This window comes from Orycteropus afer, unplaced genomic scaffold (genome assembly GCF_000298275.1).
Source record: "Orycteropus afer afer isolate SDZICR_OR568_19922 unplaced genomic scaffold, OryAfe1.0 scaffold00153, whole genome shotgun sequence".
Lineage (NCBI taxonomy): Eukaryota > Metazoa > Chordata > Mammalia > Tubulidentata > Orycteropodidae > Orycteropus > Orycteropus afer.
Genome location: NW_006921740.1, coordinates 2,588,232 through 2,601,453, shown reverse-complemented (window position 1 = coordinate 2,601,453; position 13,222 = coordinate 2,588,232). Strand labels below are relative to the sequence as shown.

General features: G+C 40.0%; 1 protein-coding gene across 1 annotated transcript in view; it reads right to left on the bottom strand.

Moving 5' to 3' along the window:
• KIT (KIT proto-oncogene, receptor tyrosine kinase) overlaps positions 1-13,222 on the bottom strand; it is a 110,870-nt gene that overhangs the window by 28,131 nt on the left and 69,517 nt on the right. The window contains exon 7 of the mRNA XM_042781701.1: positions 11,872-11,987. Within this exon, the coding sequence (XP_042637635.1) occupies positions 11,872-11,987 (116 nt within the window). The remainder of the gene's footprint in view (positions 1-11,871; positions 11,988-13,222) is intronic.

Sequence of the window (13,222 nt, the reverse complement as noted above, 5' to 3'; positions counted from 1 at the left end):
GCTCTTCCACACTTGAAAAAGGTCCTTTGCAGCCAATTTGCCCAGTGCTATACGTCGTCTGATGTTCTGACTGCTACTTCTATTGACGTCAATCGTAGAACTAAGCAATGTGAAGTCTTTGGCAACTTTAATCTTTTCTCCATTTATCATGATGCTGCTTATAGGTCCAGTTGTGACAATTTTTGTTTTCTTTATATTGAGATGTAATCCATACTGCAGACTGTATTCTTCAATCTTCAGTCTTCATCGGTAAGTTCTTCAAGTCATCCTCACCTTCAGCAAGCAAAGTTGTGTCATCAGTGTATCATAGATTGTTAATGAGCCTTCCTCCAATCCTGATGCCATGTTCTTCTTCATATAGATTATAATGATCTCAGATTACTTGCTCAGCATACAGATTGAATAGGTAGCGGTGAAAAGATACAACCCTGACGCACTCCCTTCCTGATTTTAAACCACACAGTATCCTCTTGTTCTGTCCGAATGACAGCCTCCAGATCTACGTATAAGTTCCTCATGAGTATAAGTAAAGTGTTCTGGGATTCCCATTCTTCTCATTGTTATCCACAATTTGTTATGATCCACACAATCAAATGCTTTTGCATAGTCAATAAACACAAGTGGACATCTTTCTGATGAATGTGTGTAATGTGTAATGAAAGAGCCTAACTTGATGTAGGAGTCCCTGGGTGATGCAAATATTTGAGGTATTCAGCTGTTAACCAAAAGGCTGGAGGTTTGATTCCACTCAGAAGCACCTGGCAAAGGCCAGACAATCTACTTCTGAAAAACCAGCCACCGAAAACCCTACGGAACACGGTTGTACTCTAATACAGGTAAGGTCACTATGAGTCGTTATCAACTTGACAACCAGCTGAAATGGAAATTTCCATAGAGAAGAAGCTCCACAAGCATCAAAGGCCATCTGTAGAAATGTATGTCAAGAGTTTGGGGTCAATTCTAGCCAAAGTTTATATGGCTAAATATCTAACCCTGCTTTTCCACATAAACATAAAATGAAGGCCAGACCAGACAAACAAGGGCAACGTTTGGCCAAAATGACCCACACAGGCCACTTTGTTCTCAGCATTAAACATATTCCCCAAAATAGTGACACACCCCACTTGGCAAGCTTTCTTATGAGATAGGAAGAAAAAGTATTACACATGAGGGGAAAGAATGAGACTAATTCAGAGTCACAGCTCTAAATGTTTTCAGAACAGAAGATCAGCAAGGCCTCCTTTAAAAGAAGCTTGCCACAATATTTTTTGTTTCCAATTCAAATATCAATCACAATCCTCTTAGACACAGAGAGCCTTTCTAAAAGGAGAGAGAGATATTAAAGTGTCATATCAAAACAATACCCTTAACTCCCAAGCAATCTGAGAACAAAAACTCATTTCACATCAGGAAGAGAAAATAAAAACAGAATTCAGACATTGTCAGATACAGCAAATGAACACATCCCAAAACCAAACCAAACCCACTGTCATTGAGTTGATTCTGATTCATAGAGACCTAACCCAGAGGACAGAGTAGAACTGCCCCCACAGGGTTTCCAAGGCTATAAACCTTGATGAAAGCAGACTGCTCCATTTTTCTCCTATGGAGAGGCTGATTCATTCAAACTGCCAACCTTTCAGTTAGTGGTCAAGTGCTTTAACTTCTGTGCCACCAATGTTCCCTAAATGAACACACATTACCTATAAAAAGATAATGTAAAAAGACAAGCAACTATTTTTACATAGATCAGTTACCTCACTAAGATCAGAAAAATATTCCTTAATTGAGAACTGTCCTAAGAAACCAGCACCGGGCACCTCTCATGGTATTTGTTCAAGATGCAGGGGGATGAAAGACAAGGACAGATTATAATATTACCTTCCAGGCACTAAGCAAGGTCACTCATTTGAGATTAAACCAGATAATTATAAACTTTAAACTGTTTGATATGTTTCTTTTAAAACTCAGTCACATGATTTAGCCTCTCATCCCAAACTACATGGTGTCTCAAAACTGCATCAAGCATTAAAGAAATTATGAAATATCTATGAAACGAGACATAAAATGATACTGTAGAAGAGTATTTTATGACATAGAAAAGATGCTCACAATGCACTCGTTGTTCACCACCAGCACCCCAGGTGACAAAGCAAAGTGATTTCATTTTTGTAGTTAAAAAAAAACTTTTAAAAAATGGTCTGGAAGAATTTACAATAAGGAATATATTACGAATCATAACCTACAAAATATAAATAAACTTTAAAAGATGAAATTAAAACTTACTTGATTTTTAATTTTGCATATTTACATTTTCTAGTTTTTCTACCTTTCCCCTAACACTTTTCCAAGAATTGTTTTAATTTAAAGGTGATGAACTACTAACCAAAAGATCGGCATTTCAAACACACCCAGAGATCCTCAGAAATAAGGACTGGTTCCCTAGTTCTGGTTCCCTAGTGCCGCTCTGACAGGAACAAATAGGATGGCTTGAACAAACAGGAGCTTATTCTCTTACAGTTTAGGAGGCTAGAAGTCCGAGTTCCAAGTGCCAGGCTCTAGGGCTGGGTGAAAAGTCTCTCGACCTTGGGCTTCCGCTCTGCCTCTTGCTCCTGGCCTACAGAAGCTAGAGGCATCTTTTCACTCAGACAGATACTGGCTGCGGAGGCTAACAAGTCCAAGGTCAACAAATAAAATGGCACAGTCCCGATGTTACCAAATAACACGGCAGGCTGTTAATTCAAGTCCATGGAAAGTCCCAAGGTCGACAGAGCATGGCAGGCTGCTGAACAATGAAATGGCTACATGCAGGGTTCATGTATGCCATAAACTGGAGACTGTTCTCAAAGCTGCTTCTTATATACAGGAAGCAGACCACATACCCAAAGGCAGCTACTCAGCTGCTCCCAGTAGATTCCACCATGGAGTTGATACCAGTCTCATCATGGATAATACTACATCCAGCTGCCCAGCCACTCAACCAGGCCTAGCCAAGTTGACACACAAACTTAACCACCACACTGGCAGTCTGCATTGAAAACCCTATGAAGCAGTTCTACTCTGCATACATGGGATTGCCATGAGTCGGAATCAATTTGACTACAAATAACAACAAAGAAATACCAAACTCACTGCCATCAAGTCAATTCTGACTAATAGTGACCCCCATTGGGTTTCTGAGGTGGTAAATCTTTATGGAAGTAGACTGCCCGCCCCATCTTTCTTTCATGGAGCAGCTGGTAGGTTTGAACCGCCAAGCTTCTGGTTAGCAGTCAAATGTCTTAGGCACTGTGCCACCAGCTAACAGCAGACAAATCCTTGCACAAACTAAGTCATATTCTGGCTATCATGGTAGCAAACTCTCAGAAGCAAGGAAATAAAGCAGAAAAAATCTCATTCAGCACTGGTTTTATTTCATGCTCAAGAACCCCAATAATTTAATATACAAGTAAGTCCACTAGAATCCACCTACTATGCAAAAAAAAAAAAGAAAAGAAAAGAAAACACTGGAAAAGCAAAGCCTCTCAAGCAAAATCAATAAAGTGTGTTAGCATCAGGTCTTAATTTCTTTTTTTTTCCCCTTAAGACAGGTATGGTTTGCATACCCAAGTGTTTGATCGGAGAGTCCTACCACCTTTTAAAAATGGAAATAGAAGGCTAATACATTGAGAGCAAGCCCAGAGTGAGCTAGGGAATCCAGCTGGGGAAACCTAGGCTCTGAGGTGTCCAGCCAGGTGGGTGACCCAGGTGGCTGGGGCAGTCTGAAGTCACCTACACTGCCGACTTGGCAGGTCTACCGTCACCTGTAGCAGATGCAAGGCTGTCCCTGTGCCTTGCTTGCAGGAGGCTGCAGTTAGAGTGGCTTCCCCCGAAAATCGGTTTAGCCACCCATAGCGCTAAATTTAACTACAACCAAAACTACATAAAGGTAGCCCAGACTTTAAAATGTGGTCAAAGGGAAATTTTTTCATCAAAAGGCCTCATTCTGGGTGATTTATTACTTTGGCTTATTTCAGTATACTGTATATTCTATAAATAATTGCTAATAGCAGACAGGATGTTAATTTTCTGATGCAGTGATTTAGAAATAATACATTATTTAGTGTTTCCTTAAATTGTTTCTCAAGCCTCTGTTAACACTTTGCCATAAACAGTAAAATTGGTGACTCTGAAAGTTAATTTGGTACAGTTCACAGCAGTCATTTCAGTATCTAATCTAGCTTAACATTAAATGTGCCCTGTGTAAGCCTGGAGAGTTCCTGGTGGTATGAACAGTTAAGTACTTAACTGCTAACTGAAAGACCGGCAGTTTGAGTCCACTCAAAGGTGCCTTGGAAGAAAGGCCTGCTGATCCACTTCCAGAAAATCAGCGCTGAATACCCTAAGGAGCCCAATTCTACTCTGACACATATGGAGTCTCCATGAGGTGGAACTGACGTAGGCCAGTGATGAAAAAGCTAGCTGGTTTTTAATGCCTCCTTCCTTCTGCCTCTTCCTTGTCACCACCATTTGAGTTCTACACAGCACTCTCAAACAGGCCCAGTGTGACATTAAAGGATATACCTTTACGACTGGAGAGAGACCTATTTATGATCACAAGTTGTAACACATACTGTTACATGCTTTCAGACAATGTTTGGAAGAATCATTTTAAGGTTACTGGACTTCTTCAAAATCATTCAGGGAGCTCTGGTAGTGTAATGCCTAAGGCACCTGACTGCTAAGCAGAAGGCTAGCGGTTCAAACCCACCAGCCACTCCTTGGAAGGAAGATGGGGTAATCTACTTCCATAGTGATACTGCCTCAGAAACCCAAGGAGGGGTTGCTTTGAGTTGGGTCTGACTCGACGGCACATAACAACAACAACAACAACAAAATCCTTCAAGACGACTGGAAAATGATTTATTATAATCATTTCTCTTCATAATTATGAAAATTATTTCAGGAGTCACATGGAATATTTGAAGCTATAAGTCAAAATAAGCTTCTAAAATATTTACTTTACTGATTATCATTTAAGTCCACTAAAAATTTGACATTAATTCAAGAGTTATTGGGTGAGGAAAAGAGAAACAAGTGGATAAATTAGGGTTAAAATGCACAATGACTTTTTATTTGCCCTGGATCTGCCTAAAATCCTACTAAGTAACATTTACTGTAAACAGAAAGCATATATTTCTCAACAAGTAACACAGGCTACCTACAGAATCTTAGTGATGTCATTTTTCTATTATCTCCAGGAGTTCTGGAAGGCGAAGTATTAAGAAAGCACTTTGGGGAAAAGTTCTATACTTTTAAGAACTATATCATACTCCCAATTTTGATGTGCAAGGGAAACAGATCATTTTCAACAAAGGATATCAAATTTTTTGAACTAAATATCTGATTTCTGTGCATATCTTAGATAAAAAAATTCCAAGAGTAATAATTATAAATGCTAATTCAATGCAAAGAATCACTCATTTCTATTTTATTTGATTTTTATTAAGAACTCCCATCATTTTCCACTGGAAATTTTATTCAAAGATGGCAAACAAGTTATGGCTCTTGGCCATTATAAACCTTTGAATGTCACTGAGACAATGTAACAGTATCCATGTAAATCATGCCTTTAAAAAAAAAAATGTCTGTTGCATTGATTTCCACTCATAGGACAAAGTAGAACTATAGGGTTTCCAATGCTATAAATCTTTATGGAAGCCAACAGCCATATTTTTCTCCCACAGAGCAGCTAACAGATTCAAAATGCTGACCTTTTAGTTAGCAGACAAGCACTCAACCACTGTGCCACAAGGCTTCCTTCCTATGGCTTGGTTGGAGAGATTAAAAACAATAAACACATTTCAAACCTAACATGTCACATATGTAATTCATTCTTAACATAAATTGTCAGAACACAATATGCTTAAAAAGCCTCCCACATAACTTATTAAACCATACACAGAAACATACTCTCCCACTGTACTCAATAAATCTACAATGTGAGATTCTCAAAACAGATTTTTCAGCCACCAAACATTTAACCATTCAAAATCAGGGATTCCACAAAGATTTCTCACAGCTGAATCTATTAAATACTAATAAACCAGTGTCGCTGAGTAAAAGTGCCAAGTTTCTGCACTAACACTATACATCTATTATTCTGATTTTTATCCATTCTAATTCCTGAAGTGGAATCGAGTCAATTCTGAGTCATAAAAACCCTCAGTGGGTTTCCAAGGCAGTAAATCTTTATGGAAGTAGATTACCCAGTCTTTCCTCTGCAGAGTGGCTGGTGGGTTTGAACTGCCAACTTTCTGGCTAACGGTCAAATGCCTTATGCATTATGCCACCAGAGTTCCTTACACATTTATTATTCTGATTTTCATCCATTCTAATTTCTGAAGTACACAATTTCTTTTCATGCTTGAGGCTAAGCTTACTTACAGAATTAACCACACAGTCAATCCTCATATATGTATTTGGGTTGGCTAAGATGATGTACCAAAATGGACACAACCACTCTAAGTTTTAATTTTTAAAACTACTTTTAACTTCTGATATTAAAATTTAACATAGAAATCCTCATTAACTTTTTTTCCCCAATTAAAAAAACCCCAACGAATCAATAAATTAGCTATCTGTGTGTAATGAGCTGCAGCTGGAATGCCCCTTAGAAGCGAGAATGGCCAGACTTTGTCTCATCTACTTTGGTCACATGGTCAGAATGGACCATTCGCTGGAGAAGGATGCCATGGTTGGTAAAGTAGAGGGTCAGAAAAAAAGGGGAAGACCCTCAACAAGATGGATTGGCCACAATGGCTGCAATGATAGACTCAAGCACAGCAAGGAATGTGAAAACGGTGCAGGACTGGGCAGTGTTTTGTTTTTGTACATAGAGTCGCTATGAGTTGGAATTGATTCCATGGCACCTAACAACAACAACAACATGTGTTAATCGTTTTTCTGCACAATTATGAAAATGAGTAAGGAACACTCATATAACATACTTCACAAGAGGTGGAAGTTTTCATTTTCACCCAAAAATACTATTTCTGTCATACCATTTGGTGATCAAGAATCTAAGGTGTTAGGTAAAGGAAAGAAATGTCTTTAGTTAGTGTAGTGTTTGCGGCAAACTGATGACTACTGGTCTACAAAAAAACTTTCTGAAGAGTTCCACTTAAAAAAGACAAAGAACAAGTTGCCACATAAGTGACTCCAATTCATGACGACCCCTCATGTGTCAAAGGAGAACTGTGCTCCAGTTTTCAATGCTTATTTTTCAGAATTAAATCAAGGACTACAACTGTCAAACTTTGTGTTCACATTAACTGATTTCACCGCCCAGGGACTACCTAACAGGTCAGGAACTACATTATCCTCATTTGTATTCCCAGCATCATGAAGCAGGAATATGGCTACTGATCCTGCCCAATGGTCAATTAGACTGGTAAGTAAAACGGTAGCAATTATGCCTCTTAGAGAAAAGTCAGGTTATTTTTGAGACTTTCTGAAGTCAATGACTCATGACCAACTGGCAGACCACACATTGGTTAATGGAAGCATGAAAAAGGGGGAAAGAAACCAGTGTCACTCAGTGTGGTAACTCATGTTGTCACCCTGCCCCCTCAATGAACCATCTCCCATTCCAGAACATACAGAATCATCACCAATGTTTATTATCAATTTTAATCAAAGAATAATACGTTATAGATAAAGTTATAAATTGCTTCCATGTAATATGTAATATTTCTTAGGTTACACCTGGCCCTCTCTATCTGTGGGTTTGCATCCACTGATTCAACCAACAAAGGATCGAAAATATTTATTAAAAAAAAAAAAATTCTGGATGTTCCAAAAAGCAAAACTTGAATTTGCCTTGTGCCGAGCACTAAGCTAAACCCACATGAATGAAGGGATGTATAGGCACACTCTGCTGTAGCCTCTTCCCCTTTTACAGACCCTCAGGCTCTCCCCAGCACTCACTGTTGGAGCACTGTTTGCTCTGTGTCTTGTTTGTTCACTTCTTTTGTTGTGTACACCCTTTTTCTGTGGGGGGAAAAAAAATGGCTCCTAAAATCAGCTAAGTGGTCAAAGCAACCCCTCAAAGGCTAAGAGGGAGGGCAAGAAAAGTGCTATTTATATAGCATTTACATTGTATTAGGAGCTCTGGTGGTGCAGTGGTTAAAGTATTCCGTTACTAACCAAAAGGTCTGCGGGTTTAAACCCATCAGCAACTCCACAAGAGAAAGATGTGGCAGTCTGCTTCCATAAAGATTTATAGCCTTGGAAACCCTATGGGGCAGTTCTACTCTGTGCTATGAGATTGCTGTGAGTTGGAATGGACTCAATGGCAGTGGGTTGGGTGTCATACATTTTATTAGGTTTTATAAGTAATCTAAAGATGATTTAAAGTCTACGGGAGAACATGCATATGTTGCATGCAAATGCTATGCTATTTTATATAAGAGTCTTGAGCATCCAGGATTTTGGTTGTGGGAGATCCTGGAACCAATTCCCCATAGATAACAACAGAGAACTGTATATGAATACTAACAACAAATTGTTTTATAAAATCTTTCTACATTGAGTTACAACTTTATTAGTTACAACATTATTAGTAACTGAGCAGAACCCTTTCTTAATTTTTCTCCTTCTTTTCCTTTAATTATTACTTTATACTCAAAAAAGTTACTGATATAAGTTAACAAATACTAATTATCACAATTTGCAGCTAACATACCAGAAAATGTGGCAAAATCAGCAACAGTAAAAACACTGGGAGCAAAGAAAACAGTAGTGCATGCTTGTAGTACATGTGGATGAAACCATGTGATTTGAAGCATCAGTGAGTAATAATGACAGCTCTGACCACAACCCAATAATAGAAGGTTCAAAAAGTAAATGATCATGGAGTTTTAGCCATGTAGGTATACTGACATATATAAGCTGGGCTTATGGAAAATGTTTTTGTTGTTATAAATATAGGGATTTTTTTAATATAAAAAAAAATTTTTTTGCTGAAATACTTCATAAAAATGTTATAGACATTATGGTGTTCCCCTCTGACAGTGTCTCCTGGCATAGTTCCATCCCCTCGTATTCCTCAAGTGACACCAGTCAAAGGGACCAAACCAAAAAACAAATTCACTGTCATCAATTCGATTCCGACTCACAGTGACCCTCATTGGGTTTCTGAGGCTGTAAGTCGTTATGGAAGCAGACTGCCTCATCTTTCTACCATGGAGCGGCTGGTGGGTTCAAACCACTGACCTTTTGGTTAGCAGCCAAATGTCTCAACCACTATACCACCAAAGCATCTAAATGCCCCTAGTGCCTTGAAGCAACAGAAGAAAGAGAGACACAGACATCTACAAACAGTTGAGTTCCACTCATGGAGGCCTCAAGCACAGGACTGTGCTCCACAGGTTTCAATGGCTAATGTTTCAGAAATAGGTCACCAGGCTTTTCTTCTGAGGTGTCTCTGAGTGACTGGAGACTCTAACCTTCCAGTTAGCAGCCAAATGCGTTAACTGTTTGCACCACCCATGGACACAGGGCGCCTGATCTTACAAAATTCCCTTCAGCTGAGTTTCTCAAAAAAAAAGTATTTTCTGTGGAATGGTTATGTCTATGATTTGCTGTGACAAGTCTACAGGAAATAAGTACGTAGAAATCAAGAATAAACATTTAGAAAGAAACGAGGAACAATGTGACAGAGTAATTTTATGTCTGTTGAGTCTAATAATAATAAAACTCCAGGCTTATATTTTATCTAGCTGTTCTTTTTCATGAACAGAAGCATGGCTGTCAAACATGTCTCATTATTACACAGCTTCTCAAAAGCGTCAAATGCTGATGTATATTACGCCTCCCCAGAAAGGAGCCAGGGAATGGAGTGTACATCCCAAACTTGTTTGACCACTGAACTCTCTTTTTCTAGCAATTTGTTTTCACTTTATTTTACAAAAGGTATTGTTCCTGGGGGGGTGTACATGGTTACACATTCAACTATTAGCCAAAAGTTTGCCTGTTCAAACCCACCCAGAGGCATCTTGGGAGACAGGCCTGGTGATCCACTTCTGAGATGGCATAACCCTGAAAACCGTATGGAGTACAATTCTACTCTGACAGACATAGGGTCACCAGGCGTGAGAAGTGACTAGCCCGAAACCAATAGCAATTGATCCACAGTGAATTGGAAATTAAAAAACAAAGCTGGAGGCGGGGTTCCCCATAGATAGTTTGAGAAACACTACACTAAAGTATCCAAAATAAACTTTGATATAAACAGTATGTTTATTATGCTTGTAAGGATATTGATTTAACCAAGTTATCTCAAGTCACTTAAAGATTTCTCAAAAGCAGATAATTCTGCCCATGTCTAACAGACTAAGCTCCTCTGATTTACATATGAATTAATCCACAGGTCACTGAAATCAGAGCCAATGAGATACCATATAATCAAAACCATTCCAAGGAACAGAGATATTAATGTGTCCATTGGAAAAAGAGAGTTCAGCGGTCGAACAAGTTGGGATATATATACTCCATCTCCTGGGCCCCTCCTGGGAAGGCACAGTACCCATCAGGACATTAAAAGATTCTGAGGAGGCCTGTAATAAAAGGACATGCTTACATGGCCATGCCCTTGTTTATCTAAACAAATATTAACATCTAATTTAGGAATCACAGTTGTAGAAATGCCGGGAGAGTTAAAAGACTCTAGACGAGGAAATCAAAACCTCATCCACAGAAGCACTTACTAGCTGCTCTTTTTCTTCATTTATAAATGAATCACACTACACACCCCACCACACCTGCTCAGCTGCAATATCAAATGAGATCATTATGTAAAATCAGTTTATACAGCAGGGAATGTCCCTTGAGAGCATGGAATTGGCTCCCATGCTTTGTGCTTCCATAGTCCTTCCAATCTCCAGTCTCTAACACACACAAAGTACAGCTTGGTTCCTAAATTGGTTTCTAGATGTTCCAGGCGGTCTCCATACTTCCATACACCCAGGATGGCTAATTTCAATTGTCCTATATTGAGCCGTTCCCTTGGAATTCCACATCTTGGAGGCCTCTCCATCCTCTGGCTGGTGTGGTGTGGTAGGCGCCTGCCCGCCCTTCCTTGGAAATGCAGGCAGGACCCAGAGGAGAGCCAGGCAGAAGCCCTGTATTTGGCAAAAGCTCCAGCTGGAGATTGTACCCCCTTGGCTTCAACCTCTGAACAGAGGCATTTCTCAAGGACCTTGTAAGCAGTGGGATAGAGGGCTGTAGCAGGGCAAGACCCAGGGCTGTTCAGGGTCGTGTGTCTAGAGCCATCCTCCCACCCTAAAACACCTGCCACCATAGCACCTACTGGTACTCTGTGTAGTGGCCTGTTGAGCTGGATCAATACTGCAGGAATCTTAGTGGGAGACCAATCTAAACACAAATAATATCACAGCCCCAAAAGAGAAAGCACTGTAACAAAGAAATCATGCCAAAGCTCAACAGCAGCTCTTTCTCACCTAAAGCTATAATCCAGCTCCTATTCAATCTCCAGTTCCCCATTCCAGCAATCAATAAGAATAATACATTTTCCCTCCAACAACTGTTACTTTGGACTTTGATGTTATTTTGAACATTGTTTACTTCAAAGTCAGCACCCAGAACTTAAGCGACTTCTACAAGGTCATACGGTCAGTGAAATTTAGGAGAAGGAATTGCTTTTCTTACATGCTCATCTAACCACCAAACCACGAGGTCTTTGTTAAGGTCAAAATTATCATGAAACATTATTTACATAGTACACAATGTCACTCGGTTCTGCAGCGTTACGAACACAAGCTACAATCAAAATATTAAAAAATAAGATAAGGAACCATTCATTTTACTTACTATTCACGTAAACATTAAATGTTATGGAAGAGTTGGCATCAGAATTGGACACGAGAAATGTGTAAATGCCTCCTTCGGTCCCTTTTAATCTGGTTAGATGAAGTTCACTTACGTATCTACAAAGAAAGAACAATAAATCAATCACCCACGGGTGGCCTGCCTCAGAATGCATGTCTTTTTCACTATCTAGAAATAAATGCCTATTTTGAGGAAAAAATATGACTTATTTAATTAAAACACACATTAAACCCACCAAACCAAACCCATTGCCATTGAGTTAGTTCTGACTCATAGTGACCCAATAGGACAGCGTAGAACTGTTACACAGGATTTCGAAGGCTGTTGCCTCTATGGAAGAAGACTGGTGCATTTTTCTCCCCTGGAGCAGCTGGTGGATTCGAACAGCCCACCTTTCAGTTAGCAGCCAAGCACTTAACCACTGTGCCACCTTAAAATCCACATAAACATATACTACACACACACACATACACATGTATTTATATATTTATACTTATGTATTTACATATTGTTTTTTTAACTGGGACAAAGGCCTGTTGTGTGAAATAGAGTGAGCAAAGCTATCTAAGCATAAGGACTGTGGCCTCTCCCTCCCGCCCTGGATACCCTCATGGCTACTTCCTTCTTTGCCTGTGGTCTTTTACTAAACCTCCCTCTGACCAGTGTCCTGACCTCCCCTGTCCTACTCCCTCTAATAACACCCACCTGGTAGACCCCCAGCCCAGCAGGCCTCTACATATCATCTGTCCCCATGCAGACTCTCTTCAGAGTTCTCTCAGCAACATCAGTATTGTTGCCCACACCTTCTTTCTTGCAGCACTTTCTTTCTTGGTTTCTGTGAAACCACAAGCCAGGTTCTCCTCCTAGCCCCTTGACTTCTCAGTCTCCTTTGCAGTATTTGTTATTTGAGTTTCTGTTTTTCCCCAGGGCCACCATATGGCTGTGTAGACTGAGCACTGCACAGCTCCCAGGGTGGGTTACTGAGCACCCCCAATCTACACATGACCCATACAACCTACACAACGTAGGCAGTGGCCTCTCACTGCTCACTGCGCAATCCACGCTCTCTCTCACTGAACTATTTGCTGTTTGCTTACAGCTTTGAAATCCTCACCTCTAGTCCAGGACCCTCTGTGCTAACTCTCCTATACAGAAGCTATTTTGTGCTCCATCCTCTATGTGCTTTCATGCAACTGCTAATGACTCACACCTGCAATCTTCTCCCAAGGATTGCTCTTGGATGAATGGACTCCCTTGGAAGTATACTCTCACCCAAGCCCATAGCCAATGAGTGACTGACATTGGAAGTTCTCAGACAGGTTTCTCTCTGAGC